The sequence below is a fragment of the Neofelis nebulosa genome, chromosome 5 (genome assembly GCF_028018385.1).
Source record: "Neofelis nebulosa isolate mNeoNeb1 chromosome 5, mNeoNeb1.pri, whole genome shotgun sequence".
In the NCBI taxonomy this organism is placed as follows: domain Eukaryota; kingdom Metazoa; phylum Chordata; class Mammalia; order Carnivora; family Felidae; genus Neofelis; species Neofelis nebulosa.
In genome coordinates, this window is record NC_080786.1 from 156,239,140 (window position 1) to 156,265,131 (window position 25,992).

The 25,992-nt window shown below is 55.3% G+C and overlaps 1 protein-coding gene across 3 annotated transcripts in view; it reads left to right on the top strand.

Moving 5' to 3' along the window:
- The window catches only part of PDE9A (phosphodiesterase 9A), an 89,548-nt gene that overhangs the window by 52,365 nt on the left and 11,191 nt on the right, over nucleotides 1-25,992 (top strand). For all 3 annotated transcript variants that reach the window (XM_058732116.1, XM_058732117.1, XM_058732119.1), the window contains 6 exons: nucleotides 9,398-9,452; nucleotides 10,752-10,822; nucleotides 14,382-14,466; nucleotides 20,612-20,693; nucleotides 22,486-22,560; nucleotides 25,159-25,245. In XM_058732116.1, the coding sequence (XP_058588099.1) occupies nucleotides 9,398-9,452; nucleotides 10,752-10,822; nucleotides 14,382-14,466; nucleotides 20,612-20,693; nucleotides 22,486-22,560; nucleotides 25,159-25,245 (455 nt within the window). The remainder of the gene's footprint in view (nucleotides 1-9,397; nucleotides 9,453-10,751; nucleotides 10,823-14,381; nucleotides 14,467-20,611; nucleotides 20,694-22,485; nucleotides 22,561-25,158; nucleotides 25,246-25,992) is intronic.

Here is a 25,992-nt window from a genome sequence, read left to right on the forward strand (position 1 = left end):
AGCGCAGATCGGGGCCTGAGGCTGCGCTGATCTGGCAGCGTCCTGGCAGCCGGACCCGGCCTCCGCCAACCTCCGGGGTTGCCCCGGAACCAAACCAGAGTCTGCCGTGGGAGACAGTCTGCCAGCCACGGCACGTCCCCGCCGGCGCCTGTCGCCTGGGAAGCCCCCGGACACGCGCCCACGACGCCCTGAAGTCGGCACCCAGGCCTGGCGAGGCGACGGGGAGCCTGCCGAAGCCTGTGTCCTGAGCGCTGGTCGTCGGGACAGCCAGATCCGGAGCCACGGTGAGCTGGGAGCAGCGGTCTCCGCACGGCGAGCGGGCTGCCCGCGACTCTCAGCTGGCTCTCCCCAGCCTCCGTCGCGTGGGGTGGCCGTGGTTCATCCGGGCCTCCCGTCCCCTCGGAGCCTCCTTTCCACACCCCTCATTTTCCAGCCCCGAAGTGCCCGGCCGTCCGTGTCGCTGCTGGTTGTTCTCAAAGCGATTCAGAAATTCTCAAAGCTGGGGCCCCTGGGTGGCTCCGTGGGTCGAGCACCCGGCTTTTGACTTCGGCTCAGGTCATGATCCCGTGGTTCGTGGGATCGCGCCCCGCGTCAGGCTCTGTGCTGTCAGTGGGGAACCTCCTTCTCTCCCTCTCTCTCTGCCCCTCCCCTACTCATATGCTCTCTCTCTCTCTCTCTCTCTCTCTCTCTCAAAATAAGTAAATAAACTTTAAAAGAAAAAAAAAGATGGAGCGCCTGGGTGGCTCAGTCCGTTAAGTGACCGACTTCAGCTCAGGTCATGATCTCATGGTTCGCGGGTTGAAGCCCCGCATCGGGCTCTGTGCTGACAGCTCGGAACCTGGAGCCTGCTTCCGATTCTGTGTCTCCCTCTCTCTCTGCCCTCCCCCGCTCATGCCCTGTCTCCCTCTCTCTCTCAAAAATAAATAAACGTTAAGAAAAGTTTTTTTCAAAAAAAGAATTTCTCAAAGTGAAAGACCTAAATATGCTTTAATTTTTAAAATTCAGTATGTGCCATGCCACATTTAGGAGAAAGAGGTGAGTTTCCTACATAATGTCAGATTTTTCTGAGTCCCAACCGGGAAGGTTGGGAATAACTGACATTTGTGATTGAAAACTGCTTGCTGCTCCCCCTGATCCAGGGGTTTAGAGCCATCAGAGGGTTCCAGAGTTGCCAACAGAATGCAGGCAGGATGTGCCCCCCACCCGGAGCTCAGCCTGTCCCCCAGGGGCTCACCAGGACAGGCACTGAAAGGAGGGAAGGGTGTCTAGGAGGGCTCGTGGCTGTCAAGGACCCGCAGTGATTTAATGACAACGGCATCCGATGGCTCCTGCGGGCAGCGCTTACCGTGGGCCCGGCGCTGGCCTGAGGACTTCCCACACACGAAATCACAGTTCATTTTCAGTTCTGAAATCCACCGGGAGGAAACGCTGGCCCGCTGTAGGAGTCCCAGCGAGCCTGGTGGGGAGGGGAGGCATCCACTTCCTGATCAGGGCTGTTTGTGGATGTGCGGGTGCGGGTGTGGTTGGCCTTTGCGCACATAGGCATTTTTGCCTCTTTCCCCTTGCAAAGAATGCAGGCCGTGCAAGTATCTAAAGCACGCGGGAGCCATGGTGCCGTGGCGGGTGATGGTGCCCGGTGGCTGTAATCACCCGGAGCTCCGCCTCCTCTCGGGCCCCCTCTGAGAACAGCAGACATAGAGGCCTGAGTTGGGCTGACACATAGCTGTTAACAGAGACCAGAACACCCGTGTCCCCCCCGGGACTGAACCAGAGATGGGAAGGTACAGGATGAGGGGACAAACATCTTTACTAGTGCTTTTGGGCTGGAAATTCGATTTAGGCATTAAAATCCAGAAACGCTCAAAGGATACGATGTCGAGAGTCCAAAGGAAAAAGGAAAATTGCTCCTTAACTTTTCTATTCCATTCTATCATTTTTTTTTATCAAGCTTTTTATTTTTATTTTTTTGAGAGAGATTGTGTGTGGGTGTGTGCATTTGATCAAGGGAGGGACAAAGGGAGAGAGAGAGAGAGAGAGAGAGAGAGAGAATCTTAAGCAGACTCCACGCTCAGCGCGGGGCTCGGTCTCAAACCTTGAGCTCGTGACCTGAGCCGAAATCGAGAGTCAGATGCTTAACCGACTGAGCCACCCAGGCTCCCCTTAGCTTTTTATTTTATTTTAATTTTTTTTAACGTTTATTTATTTTGAGACAATGCGAGAGACAGAGCACAAGCAGGGGAGGGGCAGACAGAGGGAGACACAGAATCCGAAGCAGGCTCCAGGCTCTGAGCCATTAGCACAGAGCCTGATGCGGGGCTCGAATTCACAAACCGCGAGATCATGACCTGAGCCGAAGCCAGACGCTCAACCGACTGAGCCACCCAGGCACCCCAGCTTTTTATTTTTAAATAATTATAGAATAGTATACAGTTGTAAGGGAAGGTACAAGAGAGCCCACGTACCTCTTACGCATTTTCCCCTGCGGTAATATTTTTGAAAACACAGTAAGATGTCACAGCCGCGCCCCGTCGATACAGTCCAGATGCACAACATTTCATCCCCACCAAGATTCTTCCTCCTTAACCCCTGATAGTCACGGTGTTCTCCACGTCCGTGGTGTTGCCATTTCAAGAGCGTTCTATAAATGTAGTCATTCGATAGGTACCTCTGGGGATTGGCTTCTTTTACTCAACGTAATTCTCTGGAGATCCATCCGAGTTGTTGTGCGGATCACTAGTGTGTTCAGTTGTTTTTCATAACCCAGTTTGGGGCTGTTACAAACAAAACTGCCGGGACCGTTGTGCGCAGGTTTTCGTGTGACCGTAAATTTTCATTTCTCTGCCCCGGAAGCAATTGCTCAATTGTACGGTGCACGCATTTTTAGTTTTTTCAGGAAGCTGCCAAACCATTTTCCAGAGCGGTTGCACCGTTTTGCATTCCCTTCAGCAAGGTGTGAGTAATCCATTTCTCCCCATCGTTACCAACACTTGGGGTTGTCATCGTTTTTTGTTTTTTTTTTTTAGCCTTTTTGACAAGTACGCCGTGACATTTCACTGTGGTTCGAATTTGCGTCTCCTAATGGCTAACGATGCCTACGCTTGTGCTCCCTCTGTGTTTGCTTCGGGAAAACGTCTGCTAGTGTCTCCTGCCCGTTTCAGATTGGGCTGTTCTGTTTTTGACCGTTAAGGGGTTTTGAGGGGAAGGGGTTGTCTGCAAAGTTTATCTCACAGGGCTTACGTGGAGTTTTGATGGCTCTTTTCACGTTCTGCATTCAGGTCTCTGTCGAGTGGACTTTGCAAAGTGTTTCCCGCTCATGGCCAGAGCTTCACTTCTTTTTTTTTACCTATTTTATTTTATTTCATTTTATTTACTTTTAGTGTGTATTTATTTTTGAGACAGAGAGGCAGAGTGTGTGTGGGGAAGGGGCAGAGAGAGAGGGAGACACAGAATCCAAAGCAGACTCCAGGCTCTGAGCTGTCAGCCCGACGCGGGGCTTGAACTCACACACCGCGAGATCGTGACCTGAGCCAAAGTCAGACGCTTAACTGACCGAGCCACCCAGGCGCCCCAAAGAGCTTTACTTCTGACGAAGATCACTTTGTCCATTTTCCCTTTTATGGATCGTATTTGAAGCGTCAAGTCCGAGAACTCTGCCTCCCTCAGGAACCTGGAGATTTTCTCCACTTTTTTTCTAACAGCTTTATAGTTTTGTATGTTCCATCCACGGTCCATTTCACGTTAATTTTTACATAAACTGTGAGATTTACATCGAGTCTCATTTCCCTGCCTGTGAGTGTTCAACTGCTCCCGCACCATTTGTTGAAAAGACGGTCTTTCCCGCGCTGGATTGCTTTTACACGCTGGTCAGAATCAGCTGGGCATATTTGTGTGGGTATAACTCTGGGTTCTCTGCTCTGTTGCACCGATATCTGTCTACCCCTCCGCTCGTATCACACGGCCGTGATTAGTGTCACCGTACATGGAGCATACCTCGTTTTCTTGTGCTCCATTTCATTGTGCTTTGCGGGTATTCTTTTTTTTTTTTTTTTTTTTTTTTTACAAATTGAAGGTTTGCATCAAGCAAGTCTGGTGGCACTACTTTTCCAACAGCCTTTGCTCACTGCATGTCTCTGTCACGTTTCCGTCATTCTTGGAATAGCTCAGGCTCTTCCATTTTTATTATATTTGAACGGCTGCCATCTCATGATAAAATTGTAACGGATGAGGAGTTGCTTGTTAGGGATGAGCAAAGAAAGTGGTTTCCCGAGGTGACATCTACTCTTGGTGAAGATGCTGTGAAGATTGTTGTCAACAAAGGATTCAGAATAGTACCTAAAATTCATTGAAAAAGTAGCAACAAGGTGTAAGAGGACTAACTCCAGTTTTGAAAGGAGTCCTACTGTGGGCAAAATGCTTTCAGACTGCATTGCCTATCAAGAGAAACCTTCGCGAAACAAAGACCCACAGCCTGATCAGTCAGCGATCGTCCATATTGAGGCAGGACCCTCCACCAGCAAAAGGATTGGGACTCACTGAAAGCTTAGACGATAGTTAGCATTTTTTAACAAACAAGTACTTTTGGAATTGAGGTATGTACATTTTTTGGACATAATGCTATTACACACCTAACACACTGCAGTGCAATATAAACATAGCTTATACACACTAGAAAACCAAACAGTTCATTCTGACTCAGTTTATCGTGATGTTCAAGTTCGTTGAACCCAAACCTACGATATCTCTGAGGTCTGCCTGTCATAGGTCTTAAACTCAGATAGACTGATTCAGTACACTTTATCTTCTTTTTAAAAACAGTTTTAACTCTTCTAATTCCTTTGCATTTTCACATAAAAGTCAGAATAGGGGCGCCCGGGTGGCTCATTCAGTTAAGCGTCTGACTCTTGATTTCGGCTCAGGTCATGCTCTCACAGTTCCTGGGATCAAGCCCCGCATCGGGTTCTGCGTTGGCATCGAGGAACCTGCTTGGGATTCTCTCTCCCTCTCTCTCTCTGCTCCTCCCCCACTCACACACTCCTTCTCTCCTTCTCTCTCTCTCTCTCTCTCTCTCTCTCAAAATAAATAAATAAATTTTTAAAAAGAATAATTGTGTCTATTTCTACAAAAATCTTGCTGGAGTTTTGACAAGAATTACGTTAAACCCATTTATGAGTTTGGGGAAAATTGACATCTTTACTATATGGAACCTTCCGAACCATGAACATGGTATGTCTCTCCCTTTATTTAGATCTTTTTTTTATTTCTTTCATCAGTGTTTTGTAGTTTTCATCATACAACTTCTGCATATGTTCTGTTATATTTATACACAAGTTTTGGGGGTTTTTTTCTTTAGTGTTTATACAGTGGTATGGTGATTCTAATTTTGGTGTCTACATGGTCATTGCTATGTATGTAAATACAATTTTGTATATTTATCTCCTATCCTGTGACCTTGTTGAACTCATTTGTTAGTTCTAAGAGAGTTTTTTGTAAATGCCTTGGAATTTCTGCTGTAGACAATCGTGTCATTGGCAAATGGGGACAGCTTCATTTCTTCATTTCTGATCTGCTTTGCTTTTTCTTGTCTTGTTGCACTGGCTAGAACTTTTAGCACTGTGTTTAATGACAATAGTGAGAGTAGACATCCCTGCCGTGTCACAGTTTAAGCAAGAAGCAGTCAGTCTTTCACCATTAAGTGTAATGTCAGCTGTAGGTTTTTGGTAGATGTTCTTTACCAACTTAAAGTTCTCCTCTATCCCTGCTTTTCTGAGTTTTTTTTAATGTTTATGTATTTTTGAGAGAGAGAAAGGGAAAGAAGGAGAGGGCCCAAAAGAGAGGGAGACACATAATCAGAAGCAGGCTCCAGGCTCTGAGCTGTCAGCACAGAGCCCGATGCAGGGCTGGAATCCACAAACTGTCAGATCATGACCTGAGCCAAAGTCGGACGCTTTACCGACTGGGCCACCCAGGTGCCCCTTATGAGAGTTTTATCAAAGAAACAGATGTTAAATAGTTTTTCAAATGTTTTTTTATGAATTGATAGATCATGTGTTTTTTTTCTTTAGCTGTTAATAAAGTAGATTGCTTTCATTGATTTTCAAATATCAAAGCAGGCTTGCATCCCTGGAATCAACCCCATTTGTTCTTAATGTATAATCCTTTCTATATTTTGTTGAATTCTAATTGCTAATACTGTGTTAAGGGTTTTTGCATTTATATTCATGAGGAATATTGGTCTGTAGTTTTCTTTTGTTCGGTTGTCTTTTTCTGGATTTGGTATCAGGTTCATACTGGCTTCATAAAATGAATTGGGAAATGTTCCCTCCTCTTCTATTTTCTGGAAGAAATTGTTTAGAAATGTGTTAATTCCGGGGCATCCGGGTGGCTCAGTTGGTTAAGCGTCCAACTTCAGCTCAGGTCATGATCTCATGGTTCGTGGGTTCGAACCCAGCATCAGGCTCTGTGTTGACAACTCAGAGCCTGGAGCCTGCTTCCGATTCTGTGTCTCCCTCTTTCTCTGCCCCTCCCCTGCTCTCTCTCTCTCTCTCTCTCTCTCAAAAATAATAAATATTAAAAAAAATTAGAAATGTGTTAATTCTTCTTCAAATGTTTGGTAGAATTCTCCAGTGAAACCATCTGCCCTTGGAAATTTCTTTGGGTAGAGTTTTAAAAGTAGAAATTCACTTTCCTTAATAGTTATAGGCTGTTCAAATTACCTGTTTTATATTGGGTGAGTATAGTCATTCATGCTTGTTAAAGAGTTACTTCATTTTCCTCTAAGATTTCAAATTTGTGTGTGTCAAGTCCCTTATCCTTCAGGATTTGTAGCCATATCCCCTCCTCTTCCTAATATTGCAAATCTGCGTCTTTCTGTGTGTTATTTTTGTCAATCTTGCTAGAGATTTGGCAACTTGTTGATACTTTTAAATAACCAGCGCTTGGCTTCATTGATTTTCTGCCTTGTTTTACTAGTTGTTTTTTTTCTCCATTGATTTCTTTTATTACTTCCTTTCTTCTGCTATTGTGGTGGGTTTATTTTGCCCTTCTTTTTCTAGGCCGTTGGATTAGAGTCGAGTCTTTCCTGTCTTCTAATGTATGCATTTAGTGCTATAAATGTCCCTCTCAACACTGCATTAGCTATGTCTCACAGCTAAATTTGGATATATATTGCATTTTCATTTTCATTCAGTTCAAGGTCTCTTTTGTTTCCTTTGAGACTTCCTCGTTGACCCCTGAATCACTTAGGAGCGTATTGTTTCATTTCCAAGTGTTTGAAGATTCTCCTATGATTTCTATTACCGATGTCTGGCTGGATTCTCTTATGGTCAGAGACCATACTCTACATGGTTTCAATTCTTTTAAATATTTTGAGGTTTCTGTGTGGTCTGTCTTAGTCTGTGCTTCCTAGGCATCTGAAAAAAATACGTGTTCTGCTGTTGTTAGGCGGTGTGGTCTATAGATATCGATTGGTTGATAGACTTCTAAATTTATCTCAAGACCTCGAGATCATTAACTCTCGAAGGCTCTGTGCTACACCATTTTCGCCAAAGATTTCGGAGTAAGTGATTTAAAATCCCGCTGAGTCCACCAAGGAGGCCTGTGAAGCTTTCTCACCGGTGGCTCTTGCTAGTAGAGTCGCTGTGTCTCTCCCCTGGGGTAGGAGTAGGCTCCCTGAAGGACAAGGCCCTGGATCAGCCAGCAGCTCCACCAAGGGCTCTTTTAAAGTTTCCTGGATGACGTTTTCACTCCTCTTACAGTTTCTTTCTTTCTTTTTTTTCTTTTTCTTTTTTCTTTTTTTTTTTTTTTTTTTGAGACAGAGAGAGACAGAGCATGACCAGGGGAGGGGCAGAGAGAGAGGGAGACAGAGAATCCGAAGCAGGCTCCAGGCTCTGAGCCATCAGCACAGAGCCCGATGCGGGGCTCAAACTCACAAACCCTGAGATCATGACCTGAGCAGAAGTCGGACGCTCCACCGACTGAGTCACCCAGGCGCCCCATACAGTTTCAAAAGATTTAACAAAACATCGTTTTTCTTCTTCTCATCGGGTCTCAGAATGCTAATGCCACAGAGAACCTTGGTCCATCACCCTTGCATTTGGCAGGTGAAGGGATGAGAGGTCTCAAGAAGCTAATCTAGATTGTTTTTTAAATGCTTTTCGTGAAATTAACGTGCGTTCAGTATAGAAATAGATTAGATCTAGAGAAACAAAAGGAAGAAAAAAGTGCACATATAATCTCACAACCAACCTGTCTCCTCCCAATGTCTTCAAAAATGAGAGCCCACGTTTGCATTACTGGTTTGCAATGTCTCTCTCTCTTTTTCTTTAACCACAGACGTGAACGTTTTCCAAAATATTATTTCTGATAGGAGACTTTATTTCCACAGGACAGATGGGCCATCATTTACTTAATGTCCATTTGATGGGCACTTGGGCTTTTGGAATCCCCGCTAAGTTCAGTAGCGCTGTGATGAACGCCTTCTGTGTACATGCGTATGTTCCTTCCTAAAAATGGAGACCGCAGATCAGAACGTGGGAACGGGAGCTTTTTTTTTTTTTTTTTTTTTTTTGTGGCTTTAGCGCCCCACTGCCAAACCGGATAATTGAGATTTCGTGTTTGTCTGGGCAGGTTTGGTTTGCTTTTCATTCGTTTTCGTTTTAGGCATAGAGCCAGCAGAGATTACACGGCTCAGGAGTAAGTCCTGTGCAGGTTCTCGGTGTTTTAGGGGGTGGACGAACGGCCACCTGAGGCCAAGGCGAGTGAGCCGTCCCCCTTCCCAGGAGAGAGAGTGCTGGAAAGAACAGTGCCGTGAGCGTCTGTGCCTTCCTATGAGGCATCTGGCGCTGAGCCCAGTCAGGAAACAGGAAAACTGGCAGGTTATATTCAGCCCAGGACCGGGACCTTGTAAAACCATCACGCGGCCCAGGTTTACGTGCAGGAACAAACTCGCTCACCCTGGCCCACTTCCTCTCGCCAGGACCCGCCATGAGAACGCCGTGTTTTACGTTTGGAGCATGCCCTGAACTTGCTTTGTCCTAGTAATTGCCCCCATAAAATGGAGCGGGGCACTAAGTGAAAACTTCCCGTATTTAGAGACCAGTCCTGCCTCCTTTTTATGACTCGTGCTGACTCCGGCAGGACCAGCTCTGCCGAGAGGCCACTTACACGCAGGTTGGCGGGAGCAGGACAGGAGGGAAGAGCCTCTGAAGGTGGACGGGAAGACCCCAGGCCCTGGGGAGGCCCTGCGTGCTGACCGTGGGCTGGAGCGTCCCCCCCCCCAGGTAGCCCAGGCCGCTCCCTGCCCCGGTGTCACTGTCACCCGCCACGACATCCCAATTCAAGCCACAGCGATCCATGGACTTCTCCCTTTCTCCATCTGCCTTTCTCTTTTGGTCTGCAGAGAAAGAAGAATTAATCCAGAGCATGCTGACCCAGGTCGTAGAGCAGTTCTCAAGGTACAGAATCTTCTAGACACATAGTCTCTGCAGAGGTATGCTTTTCTGCTCACGGCAATGGTGGGGCCTCGCTTGGAGGCCGTGCTGGCCGGCAAGGCTCTGGCACGTCGCTCACCTGGAGGGGCGGCCTTCCAGGGGGAGTCCTTGCATGACCCCCTGTAGCTGAGCCAGCGCGGGTGGGACCCAGGAAGCACTCGCCTTATACCGAAGAGCAGGGCCGCTGGGCGCTGGGAGCGTGAGAGCTCACGCAGCTGACAGGTCTCCACCGGCTCTCCTGGGCTTCAGAGGTCAACCTACAAGAACTGACACCATTTTTGTTTTATTCGCTTATTTTTAATTTTTTTTTAATGTTTATTTTTGAGGGAGAGAGAGACGGAGTGTGAGTGGGGGGTGGGGGGGGAGGGGGCAGAGAGAGGGAGACACAGAACCCGAGGCAGGCTCCAGGCTCCGTGCTGTGAGCACAGAGCCCGACGCGGGGCTCGAACCCACGAACTGCGAGATCACGACCTGAGCCTAAGTTGGACGCTTAACCGACCGAGCCACCCAGGTGCCCTTTATTTATTTATTTTTAAATGTTTTACTTATTTTGAGAGAGCACAGGGGAGGGGCAGAGAGAGGGGGAGAAAGAGAATCCCAAGCAGGGTCCACGCTGCCAGCACAGAGCCTGACGTGGGGCTTGGGCCCACGAACCGTGAGATCGTGACCTGAGCCGAAATCCGGCGTCGGGCGCTTGACCAACTGAGCCACTCGGACACGCTGAATTGACACCACTTTGAAAATGGGCCTGAAACAAGCATTGCCACGGAGACCCTGTGTAGACGTGGGCTTCCTTCTGCTCCGAGTTGTCCTGCCCGTCCCGAAGTGATGCTTTCCGCCCTTGGTTATTTCGAGGTGGCATCTTGCCGTCCGGGGGCATATGGGTGACACGCCCTCAAAGCCCAGGCATTGCTGCGCCGAACGGGCTGGGCCCAGAAGGGACGCAGCGGGTTTGCGAAGGGGTCTGTGCCCGGCCAAGCAGGGTGCAGGGCGAGGGCCATCCCTGCCCAGGTGTGGGGACGTGAACACACCCCGCAGCCTGGCGCTGCTGTGCCTTCCGTCACGGAAGGACGTCAGCCGAGGGCGTCTTCCCCCCTCTGCCCGACCCTCAGACACCTTGAGCTCCTGGAAAGCAGCCCCTCGCCCCCCTGTGCCCCCTACAGGGGTGAGCCTACCCGCGGGAGGGGTTCGGCAGGTGACCGCCAGGCCCATCGTAATTTTGAAGAGTTTAAGAGTTATGTGTTGACTCCTTTTCATTCCTAGAGCGTTTAAGATCAACGAACTCAAAGCCGAAGTCGCGAATCACCTGGCCGTGCTCGAGAAGCGCGTCGAACGTGAGTGAGCTCCCTGCTTCTCTCTCCTTGTCCTTTAACCTCTGCTTAAATTAGCCGCCTAACGGCCGGTGGTGAGCGGCGAGGGGAGTGAGGCGAGGCTGGAGGTGAGCGCCCGTGTCTTTGGTGCCCGGGCGAGAACAGTGAGCACTTCCTGTCGGAACATGTGACACGGTCCACGTGCGCAGCGGCTCGGGCCACGGTACGTGTCCAGCAGTGGTGCGTGGCAGCGTGTCTGGGTCTGAAAGGGGCAGAACGAAACAGCGGAGTCCCCAAGACCAGCCCCCCGGAGACGAACTTGTGCTGAACATCTTTGTGCCTCTCTTTACGCAAACGAGGCCTGCCGACGCCCTCCCTGATGTCACGATTGGTTCTGGACCACGTGTACCAAATCATCACCTCCTGCTCCCCCGTCACCACCAAGGCAGCAGAAAAACTACCAGGAAGCACAGGAGAGTGGGTTCGGGGCTTGACTCAGGGGCCAGGGTGCCCAGGCCTGCACCAGACCCTGCACACCGGGAGAGCCGGCCCCGTGGCACAAGGTTTATTAATGCCAGGTCGTGCCAACGACCCAGAAGGCCCGAAGCTTAAAAACCCAGGCTTTTCTCCGTGCCACTCGGGATGCGTGCTTTATGCACATTCCGTACCAAAACCGTTGGGGGGAAACGTTGAAATGCAGCTCCAGTCATATGTGTCTTTAAGGAACTTTCGTTAGCTCTGGAGCCGAAGGAGGGCCCTGCCTCCCCGCCCTGTGCTGTTGCCTCTGCCCCGTGAGACCCCTTCCCCCCATGCCGGCACCCCTCCTAGAAAATCGTCCCCAGAGGCTCTCCTTCGAGGCACCCTGTGACTCGCAGAGGCGCCCTGGGGCTCCTGGAGGGGGTGGCCAGGCTTGCAGGGGGTGCTAACCACGAGTCAGGCAGCTGTGACCAGTCGGGGCCCAAAGCCGCTCCTCGTGGGTGGACTCCAGCATCCCTTCATGCTCTAGCTTGGGGTTCCGCTCTGTGCCCACCTATTGAAAGTGTGAGGGCGGACGGGTGAGGCCACACCGTCGAGGCTGGACATCCAGCCTCACTCGAGAGCCGTTGCCGGAGTGCGTGCAGGACTTTTAAGGGGTCCTGCACCGGGCCCTCTCCCTCCTGTGCAATGGGGGCAAAGTGAAGCTGGGACAGGCCAACCAGGTGAGCAGTGGAAGGTTCCAGAGGCAGCCCGGAAAGGACAGGGGCAGCAGACACGGGCGTGCTAATGCTGAGGGCCAGGCACCCTCCTCCCGTGTTCTGCCTTTAATCCCACGACCTGTTCTCCTCCCATTGATTAATGCACAACTTTGCCGTCTTGTCACTCACTCTCCATTTCCTTGGCAACCAGGCTCTTCATAAACGTAATCGCCATAAATTCTGAATCTCTGGGACTCAGATTAGTGATATCGTACTGTCTCGCCCAAAAGGCTTCGTTTGAGCATCACTCCCAGTAAATGGCCCGGAAACCTGATCCACGTGAACCAATAGCCAATAATCGAACATTACGCCCCCACTGAGAGCTGCTAACGCGGGGCACGCCTTTAACTTACAACGGTAAATAAGCAAGTGAGAGAAAACAGAACAAGCCGTATGATCCCAATTTTGTCTCTTTAAAACTCCGGATGGACGGGTAGCTGTGTCGATGCACGGGGCTGAGAGAGAAACACCTGGAAAGGCACACGTCAATAGATATTAAGTGGGTTGTTCTCAGGGCCCGTAGGACCGTAGATGAATTTTAAAACATTCTTTGAGATGCTCCGTATTTCCCCCATTTTCTACAACAATCAGATGTAACTGTATCGAGAACATAGTAAGGGGAACCCGGGACTGTAAGTGGCAGGGCACCCCACTGCATGGCTGTTCACTTTGGGGATCAAAGTCTGTGCAGCATGCAGGGACTCTTCTCCAGATCTGTTCACTTTCGGGAATTTTCTGCCACACGTCGCCGGGACGTGGCTTCCCCGAGGCTGAGCCTCCTGCGGCGCTCTGGGAGGTCCAGATGCAAACCGGAAGGGGTGCGCGCTGGCCTGCTTTGCCCAGAGGAGGACCCGCGGCTTCCGTCCACTTCCCAGTAGGGTCCCTGATGCGAGAAAGCGCTAAGAACGCCCCACTCCCAAAGGAGGGTGTGGGCTCTCGGTGAGAGAGTGGACCGTCCTCCGGCTCAGACTCTCTGCATCTCCCCATCTGGCTGCTGCCACCCAGCCCCTTGCACTGACGGCCCCGGGCTTCAGTCCCGCGTCCCCGGGCCTCAGTCCTGCATCTCTGGGCCTCGGTCCCGTGTCCCCAGGCCTTGGTCCCGTGTCCTCAGGCTTCGGTCCTGCGTCCCCAGACCTCAGTCCTACATCTCTGGGCCTCGGTCCCTTGTCCTCGGGCTTCGGTCCCGTGTCCCCTGGCTTCGGTCCCACGTCCCCCGGCTTCGGTCCCATATCGTCTCGGTGGAGCTTCGCACAGCATCCCCCAAGTGGCACAAGTCGCCGGAACCAGACCCGAATATCAGATCCTCCAGATTCCCACCACTCTGGGCAGAAAGAAGCCGTACTTTCATGTAGCCTTGCCCCTGCGTGGCTCCTGGCCCCAGAAGCGTCTAGAAAACTGCCCGGGGATGCTCAGGGCTCCGGCAGGCTCTCTCCCCACACTTGCTTCGGAACGGCTCCGGAGGCCAGGGGACGGAATTGTCTCTCCCCGTTGTGTGCTTAGGCGCTCAGACCACGTTTGAGGAAGAGGGGAATAGAGTAGCATCGTGGGCGGCGTCTGTTTGCAGAGAAACCGAGGTGCGATTACAGAGTGACAAGGCCAATCTTTTCTGTTGCTCTCGCACGGATCTGATCTGAACGGCTTTCGGAAGGGAAGCCGCCTGCTTCGTGGCAGCCTTTCTGGGTGAAAGGTGCACCTGCCTCAAAGGTGCCCTCAAAGGTGCCCTTTGAGCAAACGCCTCAAAGGTGAACGCTCCCTGGGAGGCATGAGCTCCAGTTCTTTCCGGATCTTTCTCTGGTGCCCCGTGGTGCCCGCACGTGGCAGGCACTCCTGTGTGGCGGGGCCGCGGGAATGTGACCCGGCCCGGCTCTGCTAACCCACGACCTGTCCTGTTTGCCTGCCCCCAGCCCCCGCCCCCGCACGTCCACACCCCTTCCTGGCTAACGGCTCCTCCGGTGGGACCTGAGAACTCGGAGGTTTTCTGCTAATACGAGCTCATCCTTGCCGGGAAGGCTGTGGTTTTGCCTGCTGAGCCTCTTGCCGTGTTTTAAGGCGCGGCGGCCACATTTCCTCCCCTTGTCTTTTTAGGACAAGAGATTTCTTTGTCCCCGGTCCTCAGCTGGGGAGGGGAGAGAAAGTGGGGGGGGGGGGGGAGTGGGTGCAGGAAAACTCAGGACTTGGGGGAGGGGAGCAGCGGTCGCCGTGGCCGAGCTGCACCGCCGCGGGCCGCAGCGGGGACCAGTGCAGGAGCCCGAGCCAGCCGTCCTCGCCGCGCGGGGCCAGCCCCGGTTACAGCCTTGCGAGGTCCTCCACGTGTCTCCATGGTAACCCCCTGTGTCTCCTTGTCCCAGTGGAAGGCCTGAAAGTGGTGGAGATTGAGAAATGCAAGAGCGACATCAAGAAGATGCGGGACGAGCTGGCGGCCCGAAGCAGCAGGTGAGGTCAGGCCTGGGAAGGGCTGCCCTGGCCGGGCCCCCCGAGGGGGCTCCGGGCTTCGCTCTCCCGCAGAGCCCGGCGGCGGGGCCCGACCCAGCGCCGGCTGCGGCGGGCGCGGTTTGGCTGGGGAGTGCTTGTCAGTTGCGCGGCCTCCTTGTCGTAGAAGAGGGTCCACGTCCAAGGCGGGTGGAGGCGACGACATTTCATGGAAAGGAGGAAGAATCCGCCCGCAGATCAAAGCCTCAGGATTAACTTACCCAGCTCGAGAGAAGCTGGAGAGAGGTTGGCATCGGTTTTTGAAGCAAGGGCCCGGTAAGAGGAAGGGGCGTGAGGCTCACAGGGGAGGGCGTCCCGGTGCCCGGAGGCCGTGCTCCTGGGTGGACGTCCCCCGTCCCCCCGCCCCCCGGCACAGAGCAGGGAGAAAGGCCACAAGGCCTCGGGCTGTTCTGGACACAGAAATCACTCTCCCCCGGGGAGCCGAAATTGGTGGGAAAAAACACCCCGGACTTCATGCCGCCCCCTCGAAAGCAGGTTTTTGTCCAGCAGGACCCTCTCCCGAAGCTGTGAGCACAGCAAGTGTTTGAACTGGCGGCAGAGATGATGAGGAGGGGGGGCGGGCACGTCGAGCACTTACTGTGTGGGGACCTCACACCTGCCGGCCCTGCGAGATGGCCCCCAGCCCCCCTGCCCCCCCACGGCCACTCCCGGGAGGGGACTCCCAGGAGGGGGCACGGCCGGGCCTCAGCGGGGCTGAGGGGGAGACAGGGAACCTAAGAATCGCCCCCCACACACACCGGGTTGTCTTACGACGACTCATCTGCCACTTTGAAGATCGTTCCCTGATTTTAAAACACTGAGGGCGACCGGCTCAGCGAGGGAGGCCGGCTGTGCAGAAGGGTCTCTGAGGGCAGGAGGTAAAGGGGAAGGAGATGGTCCCGGCGAGGTTCCGTGCGATGCAGAGGGGCCGGCCGGCCTCGGGGGGGCTCGGGGAACAGCCTGATGGGCTCAAAGCCACGCTAGTGTGGTCCTCCAGGGACCAGGCCCCGTCCGTATCACACCCACGTGACGCCTGATTTGGATCTGGGGATGTCTCAGCCCATTTGACTTGGGGACGTCAGGGCGAAGGCGTTTGTGAAAATGCACAGAAAATTGGGAGGCAATGATTCATCTTCAACATCCCCTCAGTGAGAGGCTAGCACCCTCGCGGGACCGGGTCAGGGCCCTGGGCTGGGCCGGGGACGGGGCTGGGGAGGATGCTCGGACCCACCCCGGCTGTGGTCACGGAGTCGCCCTCGGGCTCAGGATCCACACGGCCCGGCTCAGCCCCGGGGCCGCCCTCGTGTGCCCCAGCCGCCCTCCGCCTTGGGGACAGGAGCGGGCGGGCTGATCTGCCGGGGACAGTTACCCAGTGTTACCGGCCTCATCCGGCAGCTGCCAGGAAAGTGAACTAAGACTGGAGCGTGGCTTCGGTCTGAAACGAAAGAATCTGAACTGGCCTCCTGGCTTCAGCGGCTCGTCTGTACCGTGGGCCGAGGAACCTCACCACCTGGGCGGGAATGATGCCCCGAGGTCCCTTCCCGCCTCTGTGGGCACCGCGTCACTCACTAACGTGCCCACGGAGCCCGCGGAACACCCACGGGACACATTTCTGAGGCAGCCCCTTGTCCCTTCTCAAATGACCACATCCTACCACCTGCCCGAAGCAGCCGGGGTGAGTCTCGAGCCCCACCCTTGCTGGTCCCGTCCCTGCCGTGTCCCAGGCGCCCCCCCCCCCCGGCCCCCACCTCCCGCCATCCCGTGGAAGCGAGGCGTGCGCCAGCCTGGCGGGGCTGTGGCCCTGGTCCCGCAGGTCAGGCTGCAAGGGGACGCTAACGTGGCCCAAGTGGCATCGCATGCTAGAAATCTGTTCTCTCAAAGTTCTGATGGCAGACGTCAGAGAGGGAGGTGTCGATGAGGCCATGCTCCCTCCGACGGCTCCAGGGAGGGTGTATTCCAGGCCCCTCTCGGAAGCTTCTGGAGGTCGTCGGCAGTGCTTGGGGCTCCTCGGCTTGTAGCTGCATCATGCAGTCTGTGGTCTTCACTCGGCCTTCTCCCTGTGTGTCTCTGGGTCCAGATGTCCCTCTTTACAAGGACACCGGCCGCATCTTAAGTAATCACACCTGCAGTGACCCTGTTTCCAAAGGAAGTCCCGCTCGCGGGTGCTGGGGCGTTAGGACTTCAAATGATCACTTTGGGGACGTGATCCAACCACAACGCGGCACATGGGGACGATACGCCCGATTTCAGAGCCCACGGGAAGAAGCCCGCCCGGGAGCCGAGAGGCAAAACGTCACCCACAGGCACCCATCTGGCCAAGTGGGCTAAGCTGAGGCGTGGTGGGTGCCTGGGCTCATCCCCGGAACGGAGCTCTCTTCCTCACCGCCCAAAAAGTCCATTTTTAGAGCTCCCAATGCCATGATCCAAAGAGAAGCCTTCCCGGTGCCCTAACTGCTTCGAGAGGCGATATTCTCAGCAGACGGTTTTCACAGCATCCCACGTAGGTGAGAGACGGGTAAATGTGACTCTTCAGTCACAAACAGAGGGGGGTAAAAATCTCCAACATCGCTGACACATTTAGAAAAAAGAACCCCGGGGGCCTGGGCTCGGGCCTCACCCGCAGCCACGCCGCCCACCCCGGACCCTGGTCCGGGAGCCCGGCAGCCCCTTCCGTGCCACACGCTAACGGCCCTCTTGCCCTTGCTTCGCGGAGAAGGGAAGCTGGGAAACAGTCAGCCCCTCGCACTGCCCCTTCTGTCTCTGTTGGCTGCAAGGTTCCGTTGTAATGGTGCAAGGACGTCACGCAGCATTTAGCGTCCCTGGGACCAGGCTCCCCGACACCTAGCTTCGCCTCACCGCGGGGAGAGAAGGGCGCCCCAGACAGCTCTTTCCAGTGATACCCGCCCGCAAGGTGGCGACCGAGCCTCTCCGGAAGGCGGAGGGGACATAGGCGGCGGGCAGGGGTGAGCCCAGCCCCGTACCCGCAGGGATGGCTAATGACCCACATTCGCCAGCACGTGAGCCCAGCCCAGCGGGGCCTCGGCACCAGGGGCCCCGCTCTGGGAGCAGGGGTGGGGTAGCGCCGTGGGCAGGCTCCCAGACGCCCCCGGAACAGGCCGCACGCCTCCCAGACCCACGCCCTGGGCTTCTCCTGGTCCAGGTTCCTGCTCACATTCAGGGCAGGGCCAGGCCTAGCTGAGCACAGAGAGGAGTGTGCTGCTTCGCCCCGGGGCCGGGGAAGGGCTGCGAGGGCCTGGGGTGGCATCTGAGGGCTCCGGGGTCCGCGGCCCCCACTTCCATCAGAAACAAAGGGCCTCGTCCGCCTGATGAGCCACAGGGGAGGGGAGGCCGGGGGCCCCTGGAAATGAAAGCAAAAATAAGCCCCAAATAGAATGAAAAGAAAAGGCAGCGTGCCAGCTGCTCCGTGGCTGGAGGAGGCTGGTTCCCATGGCAACGGGCACAGAGGGGAGGGCCCAGGTGGGGAGGCCCCGGGAGAGTCGCCAGGCGCCCAGCACACGCACCGGGAGGGTCAAGGAAGTTTGCCTCGTGCGACCACCCCCCTGGGACACGCACAAGGCCTACCTAGCTGGTTTAGTTTAAGAGAGAGAGAGAGAGAGAGAGAGAAAGAATGAGCAGGGGAGGGGCAGAGACAGAGGGAGGGAGAGAGAATCCAAAGTGGGCTCCACGCTGTCGGTGCAGAGCCCGACGCGGGACTCGAAACTCACGAGCTGTGAGACCATGACCTGAGCCGAAATCAGGAGGCAGAAGCTCGACCGACCCGAGCCACCCGGGTGCCCCAGTGCCATCTCCTGTCTCAAGTGCACAGAGCACGCTTGTCACTTCTCAGAAACGTGTAGGCTGCAATTTCTCGTTCGCGGGCGACCACGGGAATCATCCAGTCGGTGTCTTCTGTGGGTTCGTCGGTGACTCTTTGGCTAAATCTGTGTGAAAACCCCCTCCCCACACGGAGTCGGGTGGGTTTTGTGGGCATCCGGGGGAAGGAAAGAGCACGACACCATTTCATTCTGAAGGCGCCTGTTCCAGAAGGAAAACAGGCTTGTTACTCTGAGCACAGCCCCCAGGTAAAAGCTCCAGACTGAACGGATGAGGGGGCGAATCCCAAGCAATGACCACGGCTGGCGAGGCCCCCGCCTAAAATCTGGATGCCGGGCCGCCCAGATCCTCTAGGTATAAGTACCTCCTTTCGGAAAGAAATACTGCGTTGTAATCTTTTTTCACCTACAACACCGTGACCAATAAATAGATCGAATTTTAACCAACGGGCGCCTGGGGGGCTCGGTCGGCTGAGCGGCCGACTTCGGCCCAGGTCATGATCTCACGGTCCGTGAGTTCGAGCCCCGCGTCGGGCTCCGTGGAGCCCGCTTTGGACTCTGTGTCTCCCTCTCTCTCTCAAAAATAAATAAACATTTGGGGCGCCTGGGTGGCTCAGTCGGTTAAGCGGCCGACTTCGGCTCAGGTCACGATCTCGCGGTCCGTGAGTTCGAGCCCCGCGTCGGGCTCTGTGCTGACGGCTCGGAGCCTGGAGCCTGCTTCGGATTCTGTGTCTCCCTCTCTCTGACCCTCCCCTGTTCATGCTCTGTCTCACTGTCTCAAAAGTAAATAAACGTTAAAAAAAAAATTTTTTTTTTTTTAAAATAAAAATAAATAAATAAATAAATAAACATTAAAAAAAATTTTTTTTTAATTTCTTTAACCAACTTCATCCAGCTCATCCATTTGTCCAGGAGGCCACAGTCCCCGCATTGTCTGTCCACAAACGTGGTCTTTTGCCCTCGTACCCCAGTGGATTCTTTTTGCGTTACCTTTCAGTGCATACCGAATGCAGCCTTTCTTTTTCCGCTCTCCCCTAAACTCTCCTTACTTCACAGAATACTCATAATTACCTAAAGAACACGTAATCGTCCGTCGTGGTTTAAGTTATTTCCCACATTGGTACATTTCAGTGGCTTCCGGTTTGGGGTTGTGTTTTCGTAACGACAGATAACATTGCAGTGAATACCTTTGCGCACAGGGATGGCTGCTTGCATCCAATTCGTTTCTGAAGATAAATTCCCCAGGGTAGACACACGGGCTTCGTGGACATGAATTTCTCTGTGGCTCTTACTACGTGGTACTAAACTGCTCTCCCAGAAGGTGGACTTTATTTACAAACAAAGTTTGCCAAGTCCAAGGATAGAGAGCGTGTTCACGTCCGAGAAGGTGGGGAGGGGGTCACGTGCAGCCCCCCCCCCCCCCGGGGTACGGCCAGGTCCGCACTCTCTGCCCTGACGGTGGGAGGAGGCTTTCCCTGCAGAGCACCCCCCGTTTGGTGTGTTCTGTCCCCGTGGAGAATATACCTCGATACTGAGGGACGAAGGAAGGCAGATAGCAAACGCATCTCCCGACGGTAGGCGCTGGGGGACACCGGAAACGTCCTGCACGGCCGTGCCGGGAGACTGGTAACACAGCCACATCCAGAAGCACTGGGCAAGGATCTGCCTTGTCCCGAAGCCCCGCTCTGTGGGGCACCGTGCAGTGAGCGTGGGATATATGAGGTGAAAAAAAAAAACAAGTTGCAAAAGAGGAAGTTCGGTACAATTCCATTTGGGTTTTAAAAAAAAAGAAAAATATAAGGCGCTATCCCTGTGTGTCCATGCCTAGGAAAATTCTGGAAGGATACGCCAAACTTAACTGAAGGCATTTCCAGGGTGTGAGGTTTAGGGGAAAGAAATAGGTAAAGTGGGGGGGGGGGGGGGGGCAGGGGGACTTGCTTTTTTTTTTTTTTTACACTTTACCTGCTTCCTTGTTTGAATTTTGTAGAATCCAAGGGTTTTACCTGCGTCATTAAAAGATATTTAGGAACCCGTTTAAAATGAAGCTGATGTGTTTTCTGAGAGCCCCAATATCATCTCAGGAGGTCCAGGCAGGGTCCCTGGGGGTTAGCAATGAGATGTCGCCGGATTTAGGATTTACTGTCCCGCAGCAAGTAAGGCCCAGGGGTCTGTGGGGTTGGGGTGGGGGTTGGGGTCGGGGTTGCTCCGAGGAGGTGCCCCAGCGGACACCCCGCTAAATGGCAATGCCAGAGCTAACCCCGACTTTCCCCCTTTAGGACCAGCTGTCCCTGTAAGTACAATTTTGTGGACACCAGCAAGAAGATGACGCCCCGGCGTGATGTCCCCACTTACCCCAAGGTGAGAGGAGGTTCTGGCTCTGACGAGACCGCGGCTGTGCGTCCACGGCCAGGGCACCGGGCCCCGAGCCCTCAGCCACCCCGACTTGCTGGCCAGGCCCCCTCTGGCTGCGCCTTCGCAAACCCAGCTCCCATGCGGCGCTGGGCTGTGGGACGCTCCTGCTGTCCTCGGGCAGGGTAGTGTTTTGTCTGCCGTGTGTCTGCCACAGCAGCCCCGGGCCCGGCCTCCTGTGCCAGCAGGTGAGGGACAGCCCCCGCCCCGTCCGCCCGTCGCCGACAAGGTGAATGTGTCCTCACTCTCGTGTTACTGCAAGGAGCGTTAATTTTTTAATTTTTTTTAATGTGTATTTATCTTTGAGAGAGGGAGAGACAGAGCACGAGCAGGGGAGGGGCAGAGAAAGAAGGAGGCACAGAATCCAAAGCAAGGTCCAGGCTCCGAGCTGTCAGCCCAGAGCCCGACACGGGACTCGGACCTGGAACCTTGAGATGATGACCCGAGCCGAAGCCGGATGCTTAACTGACTGAGCCGCCCAGGGGCCCCTGGAGCTTTAATTTTTAACTAAATTATCTCAGATCTGCCTGGTTGGATCTCCCGTCCCCGAATAATACGTAGTGATTACGAGAAGTTTCGCTCTCTAGTCTCAGATCTCTCAGTTACAGGAACCCGGGCCCTGGTGACGGGAGCAGCGCCCTGGGAGTTGAGGGGGGGGGGTCTTCAAACACCACAGAGAAGGGTCCTGTGGCGTCAGTCGCCATCTCAACAATACCTTCAGCTGAGTTGGCAAAACCCTGGCCACGCGCTCTCGCGCTGAGATTCGGGCTTCCGCGTGCTGGCGCTGAGACCGGTGTCCCGGGGCCCCAGGGAGCCATGAGACCCAGCCGGTGCCCAAACTGAAAGGTGTCTTTCCTCTGTAGCAACTCCCTTTAAAAAAAAGAACAAACCAGGGGCGCCCGGGTGGCTCAGTCGGTTGAGCGTCCGACTTCCGCTCAGGTCACGTAGTCACAGTGCGTGGGTTCGAGCCCCGCGTCGGGCTCTGTGCTGACGGCTCGGAGCCTGGAGCCTGCTTCCGATTCTGTGTCTCCCTCTCTCTCTGCCCCACAACCTCCCCACTCACATTCTGTCTCTCTCTCTCTCTCTCTCAAAAATAAATAAACATTAAAAAAAAAAAAAAAAAAAAAAGACCTAGGGCGAGGTTATATCTAATCCCGGAACCCTGTCATCACGGGGTTCCTCCCTCTACGATCACAGCCTCAATCTCCTACGACAGTTTGACCCGAGCTCTGGTTTCCCCTCTGCCCACACCCCTCAGCGAGCTGTGCTGCATTAGCGTATGGCCAAAGCAGGGACAGGTCCCCTCAAAAAAGAAACTCCGAATAGCTTCTTAGCCAGGATTTGAATGTATGCCACGTTCCCTGGACTTCACTTTAGTGTATTTTTTTCAAGTCCGGTGTATTGAGAGGTAACTGACACGTAGCGAAGTTTCCCTCCTGTGGGTGCAGAGTACTGCGAATTTGGAAAACCTCAGGTGACCTCCAGCAGTACCAAGGGGCGGCACATCTCTGTCACCCCACGACCTTCCTCGTGCCCTCCCCCTGCCCCCGGCAGCCAGTGATGGGGTTTCTGCCCCTGGAGGTTGGCGCTCCCCAGAATTCTGGTAGAATGTGGCCCTGGAGCCTGTGCACAGGTGTCCTTGAAAGGGGACAGGAGGACGTGGAGGAAACATCCCCCAGCCCGCGTGCGGCCGGTGGCCTTTGTCTCAGCCCAGAGGCTGACGGTCCCCTGTGCTTCCCAGTACCTGCTCTCTCCAGAGACCATCGAAGCGCTCCGGAAGCCCACCTTTGACGTCTGGCTCTGGGAGCCCAATGAGGTGAGTGAGGGGCCCCCGTGCCAGCGTCACGGGCACCCACATCTCTTCCTCCTCTCTGGTCTTTGTTTGTTTAACTTGATTCTCCAGGTTTTACTCCAAACTGACTGTGGGCAGGCCCGGGAGGGCCCCAGAGACAGGACTCGGCGTGGGGGGGGTGTCAGAGCAGAGGCGTGGGCGGTCAAGGGCAGGAGGGCTGGGCCGTGGTGCCGCTGGCTCCCCACCCCCCAAGCACCCTCCCGGGCGGCTGCCGTGCCCACCAAGGAGAAGCCCGGGAGGCGTCCCCCACAGCCAGCGGAGGGGGACGCAGGACGCGGAGTCCCTTTGCGCAGCGAGAAGGAGCTTTACATTGTCCCTTTTGCAGAGAAAACACTGAGATGGAGACTTCCTGTTTGTTTGTTTAGTCTAATAATATCAGTTGTACCCTTCCCTTCGTGAACCCCAAGAAAACAAAAGCCGTTCATCATGGACACCGGGCCCAGCAGCTCTACGGACAAATTGTCCGGCTTTCGGGCAACACAGACGTGTAGACAAGCTGCCCCCGGCAAGCCCACCGCCTGGACAGCGGGTCCGCTGACGCGGGAACGGAGGGCTTTGCGCCCTGAGCGGGCGCCGTCTGTGTCTCCAGGGCCTGGGCTCTCGTGCCGTCGTCCTTGCCGACACAGGAGAGGCCTCTGCCCCGCCGCGTGCTGACCCGGGTCCCAGGGGTCGTCCCCTAGCCAACACTGAGCCAGACAACACGCGGCCACCGAGGAACGTGCGGACTGGAGCGTGCGTTTGGAGGGGCAGGAGGCTGGCCTTGCCCGCGAGGCCGGTGCGTGACCGGCAGTGACCGGGAGGGTGGGAGGCGGCGTGGCCAGCAAACAGCAGTCGGGTCTTGAGGACGAGCGTCGGGACTAAGGTCTGAACGGGGGCCCAGGCTGGGCCGGGCCCGCCGGGTGGCGAGTGGACTCAGCGGGGTGGCTCCACGTGCACAGATTCCCGCTTCCCGCGGGTGGGCAGGAGCCCTGCCAGAGCACTTCTAGAAGAGCCGACGCTCCCGGAAGTCATTCTGGCCCCGGCCCACCGGGAGCGAGAGCAAAGCCGGGGCCCCCGGTTGGCAGAGCGCCCACGTGGACACGGGCACTCGCCGCCCGTCTCTTACAGAATCTCACCGAGCGCAGGGCTCCCTGTGGCCACGGAGGCCACGCCGCCTCGTGGGGAGATTGAAGGATTCACGCATCCACGATGGGAAGGCCGCCCGCCCGCCCTCCCACAGGCAGACCCGTCAGGGGCCCCGGGCCCCTGCCGCTCTCCAGTTTCCAAAACCCGGCGCCCTGGACGTGATCCTATCTGCATCCATCCTGTCCCCTCCGGGAAGACCGGTGTGTGGTCAGCCTCCGGGACGTTCCAGGACGTTGCCGGCTCTCCCAGGACCACGTAGCCGGGAAGATGGCTTTGGGGTGGCATGCCCTGTGTTAGCTCGGGCAGCCACGACTCAAACCGCATCCTGGAGGCTGCAGGTCCGAGATCCAGGCGTGGGCAGGGCTGGTGTCTCCCACGTCCCCACGCGGTCGTCCCTCCGTGCATGTCTGTGTCCTGACCTCCTCTCCTCGCGGGGACACAGGTCCTGGTGGATCAGAGCCACCTCAGTGACCTCATTTAACCTGGATGCCCTCTCTGAAGGCCTGCTCTCGGCACAGTCACGGAAGGGGTTAGAGCTTCCATTCACCGATTTGGGGGCCACGGTTCAGTCCATAACACGCCCGTTTGGGAGGAGGTGGTCACACCGTGACCACAGACAGCCGGGGAGCGCGGCCGTGCAGGCCCCGGGAGGCTGGCCGATGGCATGGCGGCAGGGCACAATGTCACGCCCCGGGCCGCCAGGCGATGCCTAGAGATCCCTGGCTTGCGCGTCGCCAGTCCCCCTGAGAGACCTGCCTCCCGGAAATCAGAGTCCGTTTTATCAGACTCCCACTTTGTAAAACTCACTTAATCTTTCTTGCCTGGTTTAATGAGCTCCAGAGCTCGGAGCTGTATTTAAATAGACCGCCACCATGACAGCGCAGCCTCTTTGGGGCCGAAAACAAATCTACTTCGACCCGAGATTTCTAGAGAAGACAGCTCAGTGAAGTGAAGTGAATTCGGGGCGGGAAGCTCGCCTTCCAGACCCCGTAATTAACGCATTAAAATGTGTGTGGGGTCCCAGCGGGCCCCCGAAGGGCAAAATGGAGCATGTGCGGGATGCAGGCCGTCAAGGCTCAGCCTCTGTGTCCGCACACGCACCTGCTCTGGGGTCTGCGTCCGGGGGATCTGCGCCCCGGCCTGTGATGCCCTTCGGGAGACGGTTTCTCGTGTGCCGAAGTTCACCGCGTCGCCGCTGACACGGTCATCTGGGGATGCTCCCTCTCACCCGATCGCTGTCCTTCTAGGGGTCCTGAGACAACAGCCCCCCACCAGGCCCCAGTCGACACGGCTCCTCCCTCCGGGCCTCCCGGGAGGGGAGAGCTCATCCTGGAGGGACAGGCCCCCGGCCCTGCGCGCGTCCCCCGGGGCTCCGGAGGGGCCGGGCCGGGCTGGCTCGCTTGTGCCGCTGACCGCCTGCTTCCCCTGTGCCTCCAGATGCTGAGCTGCCTAGAGCACATGTACCACGACCTGGGCCTGGTCCGAGACTTCTCCATCCACCCCGTCACGCTCAGGAGATGGCTGGTGAGTGCGGGCCCCTCACGTCCCTCTTGAACAACACAGTGCCTTCCGGTTGCTTGGGAACAGACCGGCCAGGCACCTTCCTGGACGGACGGAGGCGACGTTCCCAGGAGAGTTTTGTGAGAACAGGTGGCCAGTGTCCATCTGTCTCCTGCCAGAATACTCAGTCCCCCTAAACCCCTGCTCTGGCGGCGAGAGTGAGAACCAGGGAGGGGCCGGTGAAGCAGCCTGGGAGGGTGAGTGTGCAGGTGTGTGTGTGTGTGAGTGCGTGTCCAGAGAGCAGAGTGCGCGTCCGTGTATGAGTGTGTGAATGTGTGTTTCACAATAGATTTTCTTTTTTAATAAAAGATTGTTCGGAACCAAGTAGGAAAAGCTTAAATGTCAAATATGAAAATATGAAAACGTGTGATGGTGACTGGGACCCGGAGCCCCTCCCGTAACCCCCAGCCCTCCCCCCGGCTTCACATCCCCACGTGGCCCCTCAGAGCCCCTCGGGGGGCACCTCAGTCCGTGAGCCCCGGTGGAAGCCTGTTCCCCACCTGCCCTCTGAGGCCACAGGGAGGCCAGTGGGCGTCCTCTGGCCCCCGGGCCACTCGTCCTTACCTCCAGCAAGCACAGGAACACAGCCGGCCTCTGGGTCGGCCGAGGATTTCACAGAGCGCGTCCGAAACGCCAGCCAGCTGGTGAAATCGGAGGGAAGGTGTGCAGGGCGGGGAGGGCGGGCGGCTGCGTGCCAGCAGCCGGGGCCTC